The sequence below is a fragment of the Uranotaenia lowii genome, chromosome 2 (genome assembly GCF_029784155.1).
Source record: "Uranotaenia lowii strain MFRU-FL chromosome 2, ASM2978415v1, whole genome shotgun sequence".
Lineage (NCBI taxonomy): Eukaryota > Metazoa > Arthropoda > Insecta > Diptera > Culicidae > Uranotaenia > Uranotaenia lowii.
The window spans coordinates 42,423,586-42,446,064 of record NC_073692.1 but is presented as its reverse complement, the minus strand read 5'-3'; the positions used below and the strand labels follow the sequence as shown (position 1 = coordinate 42,446,064).

General features: G+C 39.7%; 1 protein-coding gene across 1 annotated transcript; it reads right to left on the bottom strand.

The window, feature by feature from the left end:
- Positions 1-7,033: 7,033 nt before the first annotated feature.
- LOC129741317 (uncharacterized) lies at positions 7,034-12,307 on the bottom strand. Its single transcript, XM_055733037.1, has one exon. It carries the CDS (start codon positions 12,305-12,307, stop codon positions 7,034-7,036), a length of 5,274 nt encoding a protein of 1,757 aa, XP_055589012.1.
- Between the last annotated feature and the right edge of the window lie 10,172 nt (positions 12,308-22,479).

The window sequence follows — 22,479 nt, the reverse complement described above, 5'->3', positions numbered from 1 at the left end:
GGTATGGAATGGGAATGGAATGGGAATGGAATGGGAATGGAATGGGAATGGAATGGGAATGGAATGGGAATGGAATGGGAATGGAATGGGAATGGAATGGGAATGGAATGGGAATGGAATGGGAATAGGATGGAAATGAGAAACGAGAAACTATTTTCTGTTGCCGGTTTACATATAGGGGAAAATGAGGATACTTGATCCTTGGGGATACTTGATTCCTTAACTAAAATGTGCCAAAATGAGCAAAATAACAACGCTTGCAGTTTAAAAAATTTTAACAAAATAATTGTTTGAGTAATTGAACTTTGTTTGAAAAATTTCACAGAATGTAACTTGTAGATCTTTTTTCATCACTTTAAAATGTTCCTTACATGGGAAAATTATGAAAAAAAAAAAATTTGTTCCAATGTATCAATCGTTCGAGCGTAGAATGAACTTCATAATGCCATATTTTCAAAGCAATGGAAAACTCTCAACTTTTTTAGAAAAAGTTTTCTAAAATGTTGATTATGGGTACAATTGATCCCCCTTCCAAACGGCATATTCTTCTTCTGAATTGATCGTTATGATTGCTGATTACGAAATTACTAATATTTATCCAAAAACTAATATTTATCACACAATTATCTGAAGAAAAGAGCAAAAATAATTGATTTTCTCTTAATTATAAAAAATAGCGCCTTTAAGTATGCAATGTTATTAGCGTTGAGACAAAGTTATAGAATTTTCTTCTTATGTCTGCTATAAATTGTGAAATGAGAACAAACATGACCAAAATAGTCAATTAACATTCTATCTTGGGGTTTTGTTTGATTTTTATTCGAGGATTAGGGCTTCCTGAATAAAAGATCAAGTCTCCTTCAATAGGGGATTAAGTCTCCTCTAACTTCAGAAAAATCGCAATTTTTTTACTTCCACGAAAATGCTTCTAGTTCATCAACGGGTTCAAGTATCGTTCTAATTTTTGGAGCATAGAAACTTGAAGTTACACGCTGTCAGAAAATGTCAAAGACGGCGAGTTGCCAAATTTTTCCAAAAAGATATGGTGAAAACAAGAAAAGAGGATCAAGTATCCCCACTCTCCCCTACTGCCGGACATCTTGTTGGTTGTTTTCCGGGGGTTGGAAACAAATAAATGTGTTTTTTTTCTAATGCCGATTAACATATTCACACAGGCACTAGGTACATCATTCGACAATATCCTTACTGGCCGATTGTTCCCATCCTGCTTGGTGCTGTGGTAGGATGTGGCATATGTTTTATTTGTATTTTTTCAGGCATGTGCAGCGCGGTTTCGCTGGAAGAACAATGCCAGTGATTAGAAAGCTTGTTAGTGCCAGCCGGGAATAGAATCTTATGTCGATAATTCCACCCGTCAATCATTATTGATTGGGCCATTGGTTTTCAAAAAAGTGAAATGTGATTTTTATTATTCTGAATGGTTATTTTATTTTCTGTAAACGTTCAAATTATTTGTCAAACACAGTTTTGTTTTTGTTTACTTTTCAGCATGTTGATTTTATTGGAATCGTGTGAATCATGATGTTATTGTAAACAAATGAACTAGAAAATAAATTGAGTGTTCCTAAAAATATTCCCAGTAAAATAACATTTTCAGTTATCATAAGACTCTTATATGAAATCCAAACAAACTCTCATTGAAGTGGGTGTTCATCTGAAGAATTCATTTGCGTCATGAATTTCAATAATTTTTCTTATGGCGCCAGTTTATAAGAGAATATTATAGCCAGGGCTGCTATTCGTCATCGTTATAAGGCGTGAAGCTATGACTGTGAAGACTTTTGGTTCATCATACTCATTTGACTGTTCCTCAAATGGATTCATCTTTGTAGGCCGGTCACTCATCCCCCAGGACGACATACGTATTTTCTAAAAAAAAAAAATCATGAGGAACAGTGTTGTACTTTCTATACTATTAATTTTTCAGCAAAAAAAGAAATCTGCTTATCATTTTTACAGAAATATAAAAAATAACTAACAAGGTTCTCAAGTGACGGAAATATTATAATTTTTGAGCAACATAGTGCAACATGAGCAACATTGTTCCTCAATTTTCAGCAACATTAATTTTAAAAAGCGTTTTTTCTTGAACTTATTGACTCGGGGCGAATACAACACCATTGATCGGGGCACGATGAGCATTTTCTGCCGTATAATCTAGCAGCAACTAGATGAAATCAACTGAGTTATAGAGCTTCAGCTTGACTAGTTTTCATCTGACGATTTAGCTTATTGGTAAGGTGTCGGAGAGGTAATCAGTATACTCGAGTTCGATTCTTGGTCGAGGTGATTTTTTATTTCGTTTACCATTTGTGATAGATTATTCTAATTGTTGCATCATATGGCTAGTAGCATCATCCGCCAAACAAAGAAGAAACATAATGCATCAGCTTGTGTGAACTGTTTGTACTCTACAAACAGACATTAGTTTTTTTTTACTTATTTGTTTGATGAATCTACGACTCACCGTTTAGTTCAAAATGCATCGATCATGAATGGTAAATGAAAAAAAAATCGCCTCAACCAGGAATCGAACTCGAGACCTCTGGTTTTTCTCCTTTCACTTTACAAATAGATTAAATCGTCAGATGATACTGTTCAAACTGTAGCTCTATGTATCAGTTCACTTCATCAAGTAGGATACGCTGTTAGATTCTACGGCAGAAAACGATAATCCGACCCCGATCACTGATGCTTATACTGCTCCAGGGGTTCTCCTTTTGCCCCATACAGGAACTTATTTTCAGCTTTCGACAAAAAAAAAAATGTATTTTATGAAGGATTAATCACCGTAATTTATGTTTGTAGATTTAATTTATCGGCCTAGCGGTGAAAAGTGATGTCTTTTTTAGTAGGGACATCTAAAGATTAGGATTTTTTTTATATAGGTGGATAGAAGATTAGATGAAATGAAAGATGTTGAAAATGAGCGGGTAGAATTTATTTAGAAGCATATCATCACATATCAAATTTTTGTTCCTCACGGGCCTACTACCGGGCTTCCGAAAAGTACTGGCGAACGACAGTATTCTTGCGAACGCCGCACGTGCGTCTCGATGAAAGCTTGCCGAATATTTCTTCCCCGACAGTTTCAAAAGGAGCGGTCGTGCGATGTACAGCGAGGCCTCGTTTTTCCTCATGCGAGAATTTGCTCGTGGGTATGAAAATTTGTTAAGCTTCGTGACAGTTTTGGGAATATCTTCGTGACAGTTTTCAATGCGTAGAATTTCGCATGACAGTACTACTTACTCTGTCCAGCTGTAGCCGAGATTCGCTCGGGCCGTGTTAATTTCGTTACGAACGTATGAATTTTCCTTTTGCTTGAAGCTACTGCGGGTGGTGATCACCCCAATCACCCTCCCCTTCCCTTTTCGCCTAACCTGCACCGGCACCACACATCGCGTTACGCGCTGATCGTATGCTGCTGCTCGGTGCGAATAGATGGCTCGTTCGTTCTATTCGAAACCGAGCAGCAGCGCATACGATCGGGCATGGGTACGGTATGGGCATGACAGTCACCCGTGACAGTCCTGCAAAAACTGTCACGCCCTGCAGCCGACAGTTAGGATGAAATTATTTTCGAAACAGGAGGCATGAAGGGATGAAATCCGAACTGTCGGTTGGGTTCGCTACAGCTTAAAGCACAACATTTCCGGTAACGCATGCTTTAAGCCGATTGTTCAGATACAGCCTGGGTTCTCGCACGTGTTCGATGTAGCCGAAGTGTTTCTGGTAAGTACCTCTACTTTTCAGCAGTTCGGAATGGTGAAACTCGTCTCCAGGATTTCCAGGATATAGGTTCCGGTAAGTATTCCAACAGGTAAGTCAGGTTTCCAACAAGTTTATTGTTCCGGTAAGTATTTTCCACGATCACAGGTAAGTTTATCTAAATTTATTCACTAAATGCCTTTCTTCTTAACATTTATTCTTAATTTACTATTTACAGCTTAACTAAAAACTTCACATAAATTTTGTTTCTGAATCTTTTTCACATATCCACAATTTGTTGTTTATCTTTCGACTGCCAGCACGAGAAAAAGCTATCACATTTTTTCGGAAGGGCCTTTTATAAAAGCCCTGGCGGAAACTGCTCTTCGTAGTATTATCACTGTCTTAGTCCCTTTTAGTAACTGCTACCGCAAACTTTGACAGCAGGCCTCATCGGCCAAACATCAAATTCCAGCTGGACTTCACACTCAGATAGCGCCACCTCACTCAATTTCGTGTTCACGAACATACTGGCCCCTTCAGAAACACTGTTTCTGACAGCATCCATCGCGTAGAAATCATTGTAGAACTGTGGTTTTTCCTCGGAGCGTGTAGATGTTGTTTGTTTACACGGACAGAAAAAACAACCCACTCTAGGTACTTTTGACGTAAATCGCCACTTCAGTGCAGGAACTTACTAGTAGGTTAAAGCACAACAACCTAAAAGTAGGTAGTTGCGCTTTAAGGTCCCAGTGGGTGAAAATGATGTAGTTTGTTATATTATGGGAAAAATGAAATAATTCAGTAAAATTCATATTTTTATGCTTTTGGGCGTGGTATTCAGATACTTTAAGATCAAGTGTTGTTTTATGAAGAGTTTTTCATCGAAAAATATATTTATTTCCATTTTTCGTACATGATTATAGTTTTCGTTTATACTTTTTTCATTGCCTTTCATTTTGTTGAATACTTTCCATGGGCAATGAGCAGATCTTGTTTACTCGAAGTATGTCGGATGATAGACCGTACTAACATTTCCGTGCATTCATTACGACTGTCAGCTCCTGAAACAAAAAAAAAACAAATATGGTAAGTTGTAAAGTTTAAATATTTCTGTCGGAACTAATCAGTACTATGATGGACATGGCATCAAGTAAATGAAATTATGGCAAAATTTACAATTTTTTTGAAGCACAATTTTAAGAAAAACCAGACAATTTAGGAAACGTAATTACGGATTTCAGTTTGTTACAATAATCACAATAACTTACCTTGAACCAGGAATGGATTCCATGGAGTGGTCGGGGAGTCCACACGAATCGGACCACGACGAACGAGATTCGGAACCCTTCGGTGTTGGACTCCTTATTAAGATTTCCCCGATGAGCTGGTGGCCATTAATCATCGTTCTTCCATCCGTACAAATCCATTTGCAGGTCCATCGAGGTGTTCTTGGTTGGCTAAAAAATAAACATAAATAACAGTTTACTTCCTAAGAAAAATGGAAAAAAAATCACCTCGAATGTCGATGAAAGGATTCTCCCCTATGCTGCGGGAGCTACTGGGTGGAATGCCGATGCCACTACCGGTCCTCTTCAAGCCGATCGCCCCATGGAATCCAAATTCTCATTTCTTTTAACGAGTTTCTCCATCTTCCGGCAGCTTTTGCCGATCCCCGCCGGAATTGGCAGATTCCGGAAAGTGTCCTGTATTGAGGCATGGGACTTAGGTTGACTGCTGGGGCTGTCGTTCGTCATAAAGACTTCGGGGGAAGGGTCAAATTTTGCTTCAATTAGATTTCCTGGTGACGGGTTTGGCTGCTGCATCTACAAAGAAAAAGAAAATGCAATATTGTTTTTGAAAAATTATTGTATTTTGAAATTTTTTTTTAGAAAAATAAACAATAAAATGCTTACCGAAAACTTTGTCTCCAAATGTCAGATTCAGCTAATCAGATGAAAGATTCCCTATATAAGATGCGACCTAAACTTTTTCACGAACTTTTGCCAGAAGCGTCTATTTAATGGAAGAAAATGTCGGACAGTAAAGGAAAAAATAGTACCTAGTGAGTGGGTACTTTGATACAAAGCCTCTAGTAGATCAAAAATACCCACCCAAAACAACCTACTTTGGGCTTAATGTACTTCAACCCAGTAGTGAGTAGTCAAGTGGGTAGTTTCGTTTTGTCCGTGTACTTTCTGCCGTCGTCTCGAATCGTACACGCTAACTTTTGGCTACCCCTTAAAGGCGTAAAATTGACCCGTTATTGAGAACCTCCACGATCTGTCAAATAACGGGTCATTTTGTCGGGTCAATATTACCCCTTATTTAGAAAAGCTCGAGTCCGCTTCAAAGGGGTAGTTTCAGATGTTGTTACATTCATAACGTTGTCATTTGTCCGGTAAATTAGCAGCGATGAGAAAAATTGTAAGTAATTGATTGAATAAATATTTGTATTCTTTCCTTTTTGGAATTACAATGTATTAATCTTATTATTTCAGAGCTGCGCAGTTCCAGATGAGCGCGACGAAAATAGGCCTCTGATTGAAGGTCGATTCGCATAGAAGGGGAAAATTTAAATTTTCAAATAATTTGAAATTATTTTCGTCATTTAAATAAACCAAATGAAACTTATGATATCTTGTTGTGATTTATTCCCCAGCATTCATTTCCGATAAGCAGCTCCTAAAATTTCCACCACAAGAAGCCTTTCAAATAAGGGGTAATCATCTGCCATAAGCATTTGGAATAAGGGGTAATTTTCATCCGCTGAAGCGTTATCAGGCTGAGTACCCCTTAAAGGGTACAGGGGCTTTATCCGGAAAAAGGAGTTCTCCCAGTCTTATTGAATAACGGGTCAAAAGTATTCGTTAAGGGGTAGCCAAAAGTTAGCGTGTAGTCCGTGATGCGCGAAGAAAATTTTGTTCTGAAGTGCCTGCAAAATTAAAACCCGGTAGCACCGTTTTAATGAAATTATATGCTTTGGACAGGAACTCACCTAGTCCAAATTTAATTGTGCCTTGTATCGTGTGGGAAAGTGCCAGGTTTAGGAAAAGTGATGCGGTACTGGAGCGATTGGTGTTGGTCCTCTCAGTGGAACTCGTCAACAAATTAGTTTTAGTGATGCAACCATACTGCGCCTCGCATAGTGTAAAGTGCAGTTAGTAGCAATCAAAGAAGCTGGTGCAGTGGAATAAAGTGGAACTTCGCTTTCGTTGTTGTGGATTGTTCTGGTGCTGATGTGTCTGGTCCAAACTAAAATGTGCCTTGAAAAGTACATTTCAGCTGGAACCGGAATCCAATTTTAGCATTTCTTCCAAATTATGTTTGCTGTTGGTTGCTCAGCGCCGGCGGTGATAGTTGATTCCTCCGGTGGTGGTGCAATCGGCAACAAACAAATTTTCGCCACCGGTCGAGTGCAGGACCCTTTGGGAGTTTGAAGAGTGACCACTCTGGTGATTCCGTCTTCGCCGGGATGAATCTTACTGATTCTTGCGGTTGGCCAGCGAATGGGTGGAATGCCTTCTTCCTTGAGTAGGACCAGCTGATTCTCCTTTATCGTTACAGGTGAGTTGATCCATTTTGACCTTGGTGATAAAGTTGTTAAATATTCCAGGTGCCAGCGTCGCCAAACATCCTGGAATAGTTTCTGCGTCTGTTGCCACTTCTTCAGGGAATGTATCTGCACTTCGGAAAGATCGTCGTCTGGTACAGCTTTCAAGGAGGTGCCGACTAGGAAGTGTCCAGGCGTAAGAGGCTCGTAGTCGGTCGGATCGTCACTCAATGCAACGAGTGGGCGGGAATTTAGGCAGCTTTCTATTTGGCACAGGAGAGTGTGCATATCGTCGTAGGCCAGCGGACGATCACGGACAACTCGGATGAAGTGCTTTTGAGCGGAATTAATAGCGGATTCCCACAATCCACCGAAATGGGATGCTCTTGGCGGATTGAAGTGCCAACGTATGTTGCAATCCGAACATTCGATTCCCAGCTTTTCGGTGTGCTCTGGATTGCGGAGGAGTCGAAGAAGCTCGTTCTTAGCGCCTAGAAAATTTCGGCCATTATCGCTATGGATGTCGGAAGGCGGGCCACGACGAGCGACAAAGCGTCGCAAGGCCTGAATAAATTTGGCTGTGGTAAGATCGAAAACCAATTCGATGTGCACAGCCTTGGTGCTGAAGCAAATGAACACCGCTACGAATGATTTGATTGGAGCGGATCTGCGATGCGGCGGTTTCAGCAGAATAGGACCCCAATAATCAATTCCCGTAACAGTGAAAGGACGGGTGGCGACAATGCGTTCCTTCGGGAGCTCTGCCATAAATTGTTCCACCAATTGAGGGCGAGCTCGGACGCAAATTATGCAGCGGTGGACGATGGATTTGGCCAAATTTCTGGCCCCTATGATCCAGTACCTTAAACGGAGTAATCCCATGAGTAGTTGTGGAGCAGCATGCAAATGTCTTTCATGGTAACACTCAACCAGTAGCGAAGAGAAACGATGATGGTACGGAAGTAAGATTTGATGCTTGGTATCATAGTTCAGTGGCGATCGGTCGATTCTTCCTCCTACCCGCATCACCTGTTCCGAATCCAAGAAAGGAGTGAACCAACGAAGTCTTGATTTAGCGGGCGCTGGCTTGGACGCTCGAAGTGCTGCAACATAGTCAGGAAATTCCTGAGCTTGCACCCAACGGATGAGAACTGTTTCGGCTTTCCGGAGTTCTGTGGTCGATAGGAAAGCATGGAGCCGTCGATTCGGCTCCTTGTTTCGAGCGTTGTGGCAAAATCGAATGCAGAAGGCTGTCACGCGCAGCATTGTTTGAAACTTCGAAAACCGTTCAATGTAGGAATCCAGGAATGTTGTTGTGGTGGTGGTCATAAGTCCAGCGGGTTTAGATGCTCGAAACTCCAGCTGAGTTTCAAACGAAGATGATGGTGATGTTTGCTCCACAAATTGATCTGAGCGCAGCCAATCAGGTCCTTGCCACCAGAGTCTGCAGGAAATCAATGTTTTTGCGTCGATGCCTCTCGAGAGATGGTCGGCTGGATTTTGTTGACCAGATACGTGCCTCCAGGTGGTACCGTCCGTCGCAAGTTGGATCTTGGAGACCCGGTTAGCGACAAATGTTGTCCAAACTGATGGACTCGCCTTTAGCCAAGCAAGCACCGTTGTTGAATCGACCCAGAAAAACGTTTGAAATTTCCGACCGAAGGCTGAGGAGATTTTTTGGTATAGCTGGGCGGCTTCGAGTGCTCCGCAAAGTTCAAGCCGAGGAATGCTGCGCCTTTTCAGTGGAGCCACCTTCGATTTGGCAGTAACCAGGCCGACTGAAACAGCACCAGAGGGGTCCGTTGATCGAAAATATGCACAAGCCCCATAGGCCTGTTCCGAAGCGTCAGAGAACAGATGCAGTTGGATTGAATCGAAATGTGGCAGCACGACACAGCGAGGAATTCGAAGCTGCTCCAGAAGTGGCAGCTGCGAGTAGTAGTCTTGCCAGTATGTAGCTAGAGAAGGTGGCAATGGTTGATCCCATCCCCACGCCTTGCCGTCGTCGGATTTGAGGCTCCATAGAGTCTGCATAAACACCTTTGCTGTGACGATGACTGGTCCAACCAAGCCTAAAGGATCGAAGAGCTGCGCGATCTGAGAAAGGGCCAATCTCTTGCTGATTTGAGTGGACTGCGATTGTTTGGGTAGATTTATTTGGAAGCGAAAGTGGTCCGAAGCTGGCTCCCAGTGCAATCCCAAGGTCTTGATGCACTGATCAGCAGCCAGCTCAACTGAAGACTGCAGCGCCCGTCTTTCGGAAGGTATGCCCTCCAAAACAGTTTCCATATTTGACGCGAATTTGCGAAACTCGAAACCTCCACGCCTGCACATCTGATCGAGTTGATTCCGCACTTCTATCAGCTCTTCGGGAGTCTTGCCGCTGGTCACTAGGTCGTCGACATAGACATCTCTTTTGAGAACTGCTGCACCCACTGGAAAATCCGCCATTTCATCGTCTGCCAGTTGTTGTAGTGTCCTAGTAGCTAGAAAAGGTGCGCTAGCAGTACCGTACGTCACAGTTCTCAACTCAAAAGTGCTGATGGGTTCGTCGGGTGAGTTTCGCCAGAGGATTCGTTGAAGAGGCGTATCACGTTCGTCTACCAGGATCTGCCGATACATCTGTTTAATGTCGGCGATAAGCAAAATGGCATTGATTCGAGTTCGTAAGATAATGGCTCGCAGGTCGTCTTGGATGACTGCGCCAACCATGAGTACGTCGTTCAACGATTTCCCAGTCACCGATTTGCAGGAGGCGTCAAAGACAACTCGCACTTTTGTCGTAGAACTTTCTTCTCGAATAACTGCGTGATGGGGGAGGTAGTACTGCGGGATGGAATGAGAAGTATGGTCTACTCGTTGCATGTGACCGAGGGCGGCGTATTGTGTCATGAAATCCTGATACTCAGCTCGTAGATCCTTGTCTCGTTTCAAGCGAGATTCTATCATGTGGAATCGACGTAGAGCAATGTTACGATTGTCGCCAATGCTGGATACGGATTCTTTGAGGGGCAGTCGCACTACGTAGCGACCTTCTGGATTACGTCGGACGGTTCGAACAAAGTGTTGCTCGCAGGCTGCTTCTTCCACCGACACACAAGGGGCTGAATCTTCTTCTTCGATGGTCCAGAATCGCTGCATGAGCTGATAGACCTCTGCTACGGTTGCAAGGTTGGATACCACAGGGCTGACCGCGTTGAAGTTTGTGACCTTTCCCGAAACTACCCATCCAAGAGCGGAGTTGACAAGAACAGGCAGTGAATCACCAAGAGGGATTCTTCCCGAAGGCTTGAACAAGTCGAAAAAGATTTCTGCACCTAGGACGACGTCGATTGGATTGGCTTGGTAGAAATTAGGGTCAGCTAGCTTTATTTCATGCGGTAGATTCCATTGCGAGATGTCTAGTGAGGCAGATGGCAAATTTAAGGTGAGTTTAGGCAACACTAACAGCTCTACGATGGTCGAGAAGGTGGTGACACGGGAAAGTATGGTGGTGCGAAGTTTGCATCTAGCGTGGGTGGATGACTGGCCGATCCCAGAAATGGATAAATTCACTTTGGTTCGACGAGACTTTAGTCGCTGAGACAACGCTTCGGTAATGAAGCTGCATTCACTACCCGAATCGAGAAGCGCTCGTGCTAGATGAGTGGTACCTTGATCATCGATGAGCTGGATCACGGCCGTTGCAAGGAGCACCCTTTTGAGGTGGCCCTTCTTGAGGGGAGTTCCGACTGCTGCTGATAACGATGAACATTCTCCGACGACATGATTGGGATCTCTAGGAACAGTCACCTCAGCTCTCGGTTTGTTGACTTCGGCCTGAGCAGTGTCCTGACTGCACAGTTGGCTATGATGACGACCTTGACATTTACGGCAGGAACTTTTTGATTGGCAGGTTCTTGATTGATGACCCTTTCGCAAACAATTCCGACAGAGTTGTTGACGTCGTACGAGCTTGTCCTTGTCTTCGATGGTCATCTTGGAGAATGTAGGGCATTGGTATAAGGGGTGATGTTCCGAGCAGGCATAGCATTGACGGGACGAGAACTGAGTGGCACCGTTGCTGATGATAGTTGATCGAGGGCCGGGTTTCTTTGAAGCCGGAATGGATGAAGTGTCTAGGTGCACGTTGCCTACGCTTTGAAGAACGGTGACTCGTCGTTGGAGAAAACTAACTAGATCCGGGAAGGTGATGGCTTCATGGTTCGTTGAGAATTCCTCCCAATCTCTCCGTGTTGTTGGATCAAGGCGAATACTTAACATGCGAATCAACAGAACGTCCCAAAACTCCGTTTTTTCCCCCAACTGCTTCAGAATGCGAACATTGGCCTCGAATCTCTCAACCAGTGAATGTAGATCGGATGCGGACTCTTTTCTTAACGGCACAAATTCGAAAAGTGAATCGACGTACGCTTGTTTCAGGCGTGACGGATTTTGAAAATGGTCTATCAATAAATTCCAGGCAACAGGGTAATTGTTGGCGCTTATAGTAATTGTCTGAATCAGTTTCAATGCATCTCCAGTTAACGACGATCGTAAGTAATAGAATTTCTGAATGTTTGATAACTCACTGGAGGAATGCACTAACGAGATGAAAAGATCGTGGAAATTTAACCAATTTTCTAGCGTGCCATTAAACACTGGGAGCTTCACATCAGGCAGACGAATCTGAGAAGAAGTAGGGAAGTGCACACTTGACTGAGATGATTGAGAGTACGGTGACGCTGAATTTTTATTGACGGACAGAAGAAAACCTTTAACCCGGTAATATTCCGTCTCAAATTGTGCCCGTTGTTTTAGTTGCAGCTCGATGACAGTCGGATCCTCTACATCGGCCGCCTCTAGTTCGGCCTGGGTTTTACCGAAGTCCGCCCAAAGGACTCCAAGGTTCTCCAGCCGGACGGGAACTTCCATCGACTGGGTGTCCTCTTGATAATGGTCGACAAACACCCTTATGAGGTTGAAGGATGTCTCAATGCTGCGTAGTCGAAGCTTGAGCGACTTGATTCGGCGCTCTGATGCCATCGTGCGCGGAAATCTGGAAAAGTTTTCCCAGCGGAGCACAAAACGTCACACAATAAAGTTATTGGAAATATAATTACCTTGCAAAGGCAATTTCTATGCCTTGTAAAGTTTTATTTTCAGGAACAAGTTGTAGCAGGATAACCTCAATTCGACGACGTGATGAAAAGCAGGACTTCTTGCGATATCGATAAGGTTCCGGACGCTCGGAGTTCGACGGGCATCCGGTTCGAAGGACCATATGGTAAGTACCTCTACTTTTCAGCAGTTCGGAATGGTGAAACTCGTCTCCAGGATTTCCAGGATATAGGTTCCGGTAAGTATTCCAACAGGTAAGTCAGGTTTCCAACAAGTTTATTGTTCCGGTAAGTATTTTCCACGATCACAGGTAAGTTTATCTAAATTTATTCACTAAATGCCTTTCTTCTTAACATTTATTCTTAATTTACTATTTACAGCTTAACTAAAAACTTCACATAAATTTTGTTTCTGAATCTTTTTCACATATCCACAATTTGTTGTTTATCTTTCGACTGCCAGCACGAGAAAAAGCTATCACATTTTTTCGGAAGGGCCTTTTATAAAAGCCCTGGCGGAAACTGCTCTTCGTAGTATTATCACTGTCTTAGTCCCTTTTAGTAACTGCTACCGCAAACTTTGACAGCAGGCCTCATCGGCCAAACATCAAATTCCAGCTGGACTTCACACTCAGATAGCGCCACCTCACTCAATTTCGTGTTCACGAACAGTTTCGATTCGTTACCGACGGTACAGCAGCGAACCGAGTGGTAAGGAAAACCAAGACAGTTTGTTTGGCAAGAAAAAGGCTGTCATAGCAAAGCTGTACTTTTCGGAAGCCTGCCTACTACTATGAAGCAGTAGATAGATACAGATAGAGTTGCATCTACCACCACACATTAGTAGGCCAGTATTGAACGACCCCTCTGTAGAGAATAATGGGAGTATGGATGAACATTTAGAATTGTTGTAGATTAGGGTTAGGGAAATTTTAGTGTTATACAAATTATATAAATAAATATAGATGTTATACCGAACGGCACACCGTGTATCCTCGTAGAGAGACACTTCAAAATGATATCGAGGAGAGATTGAGGGAAAGCTGTAACAAGTTGAGAGAGAGAAAAGCTTACGGGAAGAAAAAATTGTTCAGTTTGAAGTTCAGTCAATAAAGAGAGCTGATGAAAAACGGACCGTATCGGGAATACCACAAAAGTTGATCTTGTGACATTCTGAAAAATGAATGTTTTAGGCAGAAGTAATGGAAGTTCCAGCACTTCCGTTAAGGGATTACCGATCAAACACGACAATGGCGCGGTCGAGTCTTTTTAAGGATAGGTAAATGTATTTAAAATATTGTTAATTTTACATGAGAATAAGACGCCTTGAATTTTTCCAAAATGGCGTTGATCGAAAAATGGATAAAATTGAGGACTTTGCGTGTATGTTTTGTTGTATTTATATTTTATGACGATGATGTTGATATTTTTGGGAGAATTAGATTGTGATGTTGATATTTTTGGAAGAATTGGAATGATTTTGAATATAGAGAAAAGAACCAGAAAGTTAAAGCTAATCGCAGCGGATGATAAGTTATTCAACCGTAGAAAATATGTTAGTCATTTCGTCTACTTTTTTCCGTATACTGATTTGTAGAAGTTCGTTTTTAGAGCTTTTAGGAATTCAGAATCAAGATATGATTAATCATTAAGAATGTTAATTTAACAATGGTAGTTTTGTTGGTTTCCATAAAAAAACACACAGAAACGGCTACTTAACGGATGATTGATATGCGAGAAGTAAACATTGGTGTTTTGGATGATTAACTACAACATGATTCTGAAGGTGTTAAGGATGTTTTTGTTAAATATTTAATTGCAATTGTAAAAAGACAGGCATTTATTGCTTCGTCAGTGGAGAAGTGTTTCAATAGATTTCGAACGTTCAAACTATGTCAAACGATAAAGTTTGGCACGTATGATGATAACGGGTTACTTATTTGAATGAACAAAAAATGATCATATGGTGACAATCAATCTTAATTTTTCATAGTCCGATAACAAACTTCGAAGGCGAACACCATTTGGATGGATAAATATTAACTGTATAATAGTTCAATAAATTTCTATAATGTTACACAGACGCTTAGGATGTTGGTCTGAAGGATAGCTTAATTTCATTTTTTTGAAGAATTGTTTGTATATACATAATTCTGAAAATAAATTGAAATGTTAATGACAATCTCAGAAAAATGACCCACAATAGGGTGATAAAAGTACTTGTCCATAAGTATGTTTCAAGCTTATAACAAAAAAAAAAAAAAAAAGACGTCCAATATGATGAGAAAAGTTCAATAAGGTTATTAAAGTTCGAATAAATATAATTTTGTTTTGTTTTGTTAGGGTTTTTTAAGGTCTCTGACAACTTTAGTTTGATGATTCTGCAATTCAAATTTTACTTATCTGTTTTTCATAATGTATGCTGAGAAACAAAATCATAGGGTGACCAATAAGCGTTATTGGTTTATGTTAATAATAAATGTGATAAACAATTCAGGGTAATTAAAATTCTAGATATCATTTTAAAAAAATTGCAGTAGAGTGATCAAATTTCCTCCTGGATTATTTGAGATTGTAGTTTAACTTTTCAATTTGTTTAAACTTTTTAATCCCGTTAGAGTTATAAAGTCCCCAACAGGTAGTTCAATGTCTGGAAATGTATGTTGATTAATTATAAAAAAGCTCCAGTAGGTTAATGAAAAGCGTCTACAGAATTGTTTGAGTTTTTTATTGTTTAATTTCCAAATATGTCTTAATGCTAAATTCCGTTTGGATAATAAAGTTCCTAAGAGGTTATTCATTGTCTGAAGATGTAAATTTGACTAATTAAAATATAGTCCTATTAGGGTTATAAAGATTCCCTACAGGGTTCTCAAGGTCTATATTGGTATAAGTTATACCGTATATCTTTAACATTAGTTTGAACTGGAAAAAGTGTACCGGGTTGGGTTATAAAGTCCGTGACAGGTTGTCAAATGTTCAATGATGTAATTAGTATAAATAAAAAAAAAAAAATCTCAGTAGGGTGATAAAAAGTCCCTACAGGGTTATTTAATTTCTCAATTGCTATAATTTAAAACTGGAAACAGAGTCCCGTTAGGGTGATATAGTCACAGTCACAGGTTGGCCACTCTCTGACCATTAACTACACAACAAATTTCCAATAGGGTGTTAAGAAGTCCAGGGTAGTTGAAATTCTTGATGTTGTTAAAAAAAAAGAAAGTGGCGTATTGATGTTAGAATTCCTAACAGGTTGCTCAATACTAAATACAATATAATGAACTTAAAAGAAAAAAAAAAGTTCCAACAGAGATACAAGATGCTATAAGGAACATGTTTTTCGCCCTAGTGAGACATTAGGGTGAGAAAAAGCATCTCCAGGATATTAAAGTATCCGTTACATATAACTTTAAGGTGATAGTAAAGATTCATTCGGATTTTTAAAGTAAATAAGCTGCTCAACATTTGGTTCGCTGAATCTCAAATTCAAATTTTCCAGTGTGACTAACAATTCTTTAATGTAAAGCTGAATTCTGAAAATTTTAATATTTCTCTGTTAAAAAAATAAACAAAAAAAAAATTTAACGTCTGATAGACAAAAAAGGTCCTATAGGATGATGGAAAGCTTCTACAGGGTTATTCAAGCGCTACTTGATATAATTCCAAACTACAGATAGGTCCCACTAGGGTAATAAGGTCCCGAATAAGTTGCTAAATCGTTGATGATGTTGGTTGTTGAACCGGAAAGAAAGTCTCAATAAGGTGATGGAATATCACTAGGGTTAGTTCAAATTGTCGTTTCGAACGAATATTTTTTAATTGTATTCATAATCTACTAGAATTACCAAATCTGTTAAAACGTCGCCAATTCAAATAAACAAAAAAAAAATCAATTCAAACAATCAACTTAATGTACTGTTAGAATGAATAATAATACTTGATAGTGAGCCTCTATTTCTAATTTTTATGCAAGCGATTGTTATAAATGAAGTCTCATAGAGAGACAATCAAGTCCATAATAGGTTACTCAATCACGGAAGATGTAATTTGTTGAACCGAAGAGACAAAATCAATGAGGCAATAAAATGACCCTTGAGTAAATGCTTAACTTCAAAAAATTAACTTAATATAAGAACGCTTAATAGTTCCTGATGGTAAAAGAACTGAATATACTTTCATTTTGAATTGTTTAAAGCGGCACCGAAGAGACATGAGCACTAAGACTAAGCAAAAATGTCGTGTTACTGTAATAAAGTTCCTCAAAAGTTAGGTATTCAATCTCGCTTGAATAACATAGCTTGACAAATCAAAAAGTAACTTCAACTTTTATTTCGAACGTCGACGTACGACGAGGTGCTTACGGGGTTACTTAAAAACTCATTGGTTGTAACAAATAAAAATTAACTATAAAAGTTTAAGGAAATCCTTAAAATATTATGTTATTCTTAACCGAAAGTAATGTTAATAAAGATCATTAAAAGGTGTGAATTTAAAATTGAACCTAACTGGGTGTTAAATGTTTTCTAAGAGTAATTTAAAGTTCATATCATTTCATTTTTTGCTTAGCATTAAATTTTTTTCAATAATAATAATTTAATAAACATTAATATTAAGGTTAATATCAGCGCCAAGACATCACGAAAGTTTTCTCACGTTGTATAAAGACCATACGTAATTTTCAACGATTACTTGAAACCAGAATTCAAATGGGGTAATAACAGCGCTCTAAGGGCTATTTATATTAATTGCATTTTGAACAAGTTAATGTTGATATCAGTGCGTGATGGCAAACATTAAGTTCCTTAAAAAAAAGAAGTCTTAACAAAATAGTAAAACGATATACGAACGATTTTTAGTTGAGAGCGGCCACTTGTTTTTAATTAAATCTTTTTAAAAGCTCTTACTGTATGATTCCTAGATTTATATTTGGTTAGTTTTAATGTGTCTGTGTATAAATTTGCTTGGAAAAAATATTATTTTGAGATGACAGCTAGAACGTTTCTTCAAACAGGTTGAATGGATATTTACCAATTTAAAAAAAAAACTGTTTCATCATAAGAAGTAAATCTGGACTAATCGATCTTAAAAAAAAAAATGCTACATACTTAAAGCATGTATGAGTCTAAAGAAAACTGAGTTCGTTGAGGACACTTCCAGAAGTTATCGTGTTGTCGGTTGTGGTTTCGGTTTGAGGTTTGTCTTAAATAATATTTTCCAATCTAGATCCGGTTCGGGTTGGTAGGTTTGACTTTTAATTGTCATTTTATCAATGCTCGAACTATAATTTCCGATTAGTTTGAAATATTTTGGTTCGTTCTTCTCACTCATCCAATCCGTTGACTGTTTTAAAGGCATAAGACTAATCAGGTTTGCCGAAAACTGTAATTATAAACACAATGTAGAACCGACAATAAGAGACATTGTTTTTTTTATCTTTGTGCCCACTGTCATCAAGAATTGGATGGGAAAATTAGGATTGAGCACAATTTGGCACAAGTGACCTGTAAGTAAAACTTCAATAAGTTTCATATAGGATATAGATTACGAAGAAAACTTGTACGGACCTTGAGATGTAGCATTTTGAAGAACACCATCGTGACCGGGAATCAGGTGGACGATTTCTCGTAGGGAACCCCGATGATCTGCTACGATAGCTGTATAGATAAGAGCCAACTATCTTCTCTGATGACACGGATTAACTCCCATTAGGAATGGAAAGTTGCTTTGATCTTTTGTTTCATTCAAAACTATTTTAATTGATGATTTCACTGCATGGATATGAAGTATATTCTTATAATATTATTTATTTACAAACAAAAACACGCTTATTCGTAACTATTCAAAGTCTGAGGATAACTTTGTTAGCTTGCACCAGGGATGCCAGGTGATAATATATATTTGTCTGTAAAAGGTATTTTAACTTTTGTAAGTATTGCTTTCGGAAACAGAGTTTGTTGATGTTTTATTAGAAAAACATACATACAATATTGAGTTTCACAATCAAGGTTTTATATCAAATGTGATTTTTTTTGGCGAAATGAAACAAGTAAATTTTCATTTAGCAGGATTTCGATCGGGATCGGGATCTTATGGTATTTCCAGGGACATATGTTAGTGCGCTCATCATATTGCACAGTTTATTTTTACTTTAAAAATTCACAGATTATAAAATTTTTCGATGTTTCTCAAAAGATAAATAATTTTTGCTCAAATTATATATTTGTATAGAAATTTCATATTATTTATGACCTTAAAAAAAGATACATCTATAAAAAATTCTTATCTAACTTGAAAAAAAAAACGTAAATGTGACACACTTCGTTTGACTTCCATTTGATTTCGGCATAATACGTGAAATTTCATTTTAAGTCAATGATAAGAGTAGGAGTGAAGGCGAATGTAGAGAATAATGGGAGTATGGATGAACATTTAGAATTGTTGTAGATTAGGGTTAGGGAAATTTTAGTGTTATACAAATTATATAAATATATATAGATGTTATACCGAACGGCACACCGTGTATCCTCGTAGAGAGACACTTCAAAATGATATCGAGGAGAGATTGAGGGAAAGCTGTAACAAGTTGAGAGAGAGAAAAGCTTACGGGAAGAAAAAAATTGTTCAGTTTGAAGTTCAGTCAATAAAGAGAGCTGATGAAAAACGGACCGTATCGGGAATACCACAAAAGTTGATCTTGTGACATTCTGAAAAATGAATGTTTTAGGCAGAAGTAATGGAAGTTCCAGCACTTCCGTTAAGGGATTACCGATCAAACACGACACCCTCGTCACTTTGTTTACATTAAGTCTAGCTATCATTGGATAGCTGTTACTTTTGTAATCAGGTGTTATCCGGAAAAATGGATCCCGAACAGAAACGTAGCGCTGTGGTTGGCTTGTTCCTAGCTGGCAAACGGCAGAAGGATATAGTTCGTGAGCTGTCCGATATTGTAAGTGTGGGCAGAAATTTTTTATACCATACAGTTAAAAGATGCCTGGAGACCGGAAGTGCCAAGAAACGGTATGGTGGGGGACGCCGACCTTCTGTGGTGACACCTGCCATGGCGAAGATCGTCAAGAAGTGCCTTAAGAGAAATTCTCGTCGTAGAGTGGTCGTAGTGCCACTAAATTGGCAGAGGATCTCAACGGATCGGATCGAAGTCTCCGTCAGATCCTGAAAGATAAACTTCAGACCAAGCCCTACAAGATCCAAAAGGTTCAAGACCTTACGGTGAAGCAAAAACAAGAACGGGTAAACAGAGCGAAGGTGTTGAAGAATATCGTGTTTACCGACGAGAAACTCTTCACCGTACAGCAGTTCGTGAATAAACAGAACGACAGAGTTTGGTTGCCAGACAGATCACGAAGCCATGCCGACTTGCTGACGGCCACTCGGCGACAGAAACCAGCATCGGTGATAGTTTGGGCCGGAATCACCCGTGATGGCCGGACTCCGCTGGTTTTTGTCCATGAAGGAGTGAAGATCAACCAAAATACATATTGGAAACTAGTTCTATAGAATGTCGTCGAATCGTGGGCACGTCGACATTTTGATTCCAGGCATTGGGTTTTCCTACAGGACTCGGCGTCGGCTCACAAAGCGAAGAAAACCCAACTTTGGATTGCGCAACATTTTCCAGGGTTCATTTCGAGCTCCGAGTGGCCGGCGAGTTCGCCAGACCTGAACCCTATGGACTTCGCTGTTTGGAGTATGTTGAAGGCCGAAGTCTGCTCTAAGAAACATGAAGGTGTGGAGGTCGTAAAGCGACATCTCGTAGCAGCCTGGGATAAAATACCACAAAAACACATGCCGGCCTCATAAGATGCGTTCCTCGACCGTCTGCGGCGAGTGGTTAAACTCAAGGGCGAACAAGTCGAACTTTACCAGTGAATTTTGAAAAAGTAATTTGTTTTCAAGAGAAATTGAATGAATTTGAAATAGTTGTTGTTTTGATAAATTTATATGTTTATTTCAATGTAGCACTTCAATTGCCGGACCCTGTATAATATAATTCAATCTACATCATTGAATATCACGAAATATTCTCCCTCCAGACCAAAAGAAACAAAATGTTTTGACCCCAATTGCCCCCGAAGAAGACATTCGGACACAAAGTGCCAATTCATGGCGATATAATTATGCAGATAACCCCGAAAATTTGGAAAGCTTTGATTTACGGGCGAGAAAATTTATTAGGTAGTTGCCTTTATCTTTGGACTGGAAACGAATAATAGGTCGGTATATCCGAATCAACACGACTCGGAAACTCGGAACGGAATCGTCATCGAGCGAACTGCTACTGCACTTATGTCTGGCTTTGACTAAGTTCATTCAGTTCCCGACCCTGAGGCGCTTTTCTTCGTTCACTATAGCCCAACTATAATCAAGCGGTGAAAGGAAGTTGGCTCGGGTGACATACAATTTTCTAACAACATGATGAATCATAAATCGTTATTTATTTCGATTAAATTTATGGAAAGCATTTTTTTCGCTCTTTGGCACCATCACCAGCTGGACTGTCGGGCGTCCGCATGCCTTCGGGGGCTCAATCTTCGATTCCATAAATATCCATAAATTGTTGAAGCCCTTCCTTAAACCGTCCGTTGGATCCCGTAGGTTTTTTTTTCGGATGGCCAACCGACCAGTCCGGAAAGATAGCGTAGGGCTTGGCTACACCAATGCATTGGGATATAAATTTGTTACCACTTTTTAGGACTGTTGCTGTTGTGATTGGTTCGCGTTTCGTTTAGGCAAATAAATCTAATTAATCCGGCGCCGTTGATAAATTGGTTAGTTCCTTCGCTAACAGCGTGCAGGCCGTAGCCACATTAACATCAGGGACAAGGCCCTTCGGGTTTCTCTGCTGTATTTAGAGGGACTGACTAAGCAACATAGGAAAGTGATAGTGCGTCTTTGGAGTCAATTAATGGTTCGAGTGGGCTGGACAAAAAATTGCTTACCAATTCCTACCGGCTTGTCGGCTTCCAGGGGGATTCGATGTTTTACAATTCTGCGGGAGAAAAATGGGTTGTAAAGTTGTTTAGCTTAGTTTGATAAGCATCGGCGTTTTGTACGTTTCATATTTCATAATTGTGGAATAAAGGGAGAACGGTTGTTCGGGATCATAAATCAGTGGGTCGGACTATACGGATTTAAGATATGCAACAAACTAGGGAATGATAGCTTTTTTTTTCCTTTTCAAGACAACATTGACTTAGGTGCAGTATAACTTAAGAAATCAAGACCTCCAAATTCGATATCAATATTATTTTAAAATTCATCAAAATAAACGTATACTTAACTAAATGTGCACGACAAATGCCAATCTCATAAACCACACCAGTTAAACTTACGCTTATCGAATCCGAAGAAACATTTTCTCACTCCATATATTCTACCGATAATCGTAATATCCCACAATTTTCTCCCCTTTCCTGATCGTTGTGAGCTCAAGAGCTATTTTCCAAGAAAATTCCTTATCCCTTCCTCAATTGGCACTCCTTGACATAGTCGCTGAAGGAAAAAAAAATCCAACGTGTCTGGATGAAAGTGCGAAGAAAGGCGGACCGAGACGGAAATGTGCCAACCTCGTCTTCACGGTGATGGAGGAAGGAATTTTTCATTCACCTTACAGGAACAATTTCCTCCCCTTTTTCCCGAACGCCGTTAAAGTAAAATAAAATTCACCATAAGTTGAGAACTATGAGTTTTATTTTGCTTCTCTTGTGTGTTTGTAGGTGGATTGTAAGCATTCACGTATGTACCTACTTTTTTCGCAACCAACCTGAACAAAGTGAGAATGAAGTTTCGGTTCCTACCAACTGTGTAAGGGTGGTGATAAGTAAAGCTTAGTTCTTTTAGAAATGGGACACTTTCTTTTGCTAATAGCTCACTTCCTAGTAGTCGGAAATTCAAACTTTTGACAACATTTTACTGCCTGTGAAAAGTACTTTCAATCCTATTTTTTCCAAAATTTAGAATTTAAGCGTTTTTGAGATATTTACGATGTAAGAGAAAATGAAAAAAATAGTTTTGCACAGTTTCCTTAAAAATCCGTCATTATTAAATCGATAGCTGACAAAACCGTTCATTATTCAA

What these genes read in the sequence shown, in the direction of transcription:
- LOC129741317 (XM_055733037.1), bottom strand. Translation starts at nt 12,307, where the DNA reads ATGGCATCAGAGCGCCGAATCAAGTCGCTCAAGCTTCGACTACGCAGC.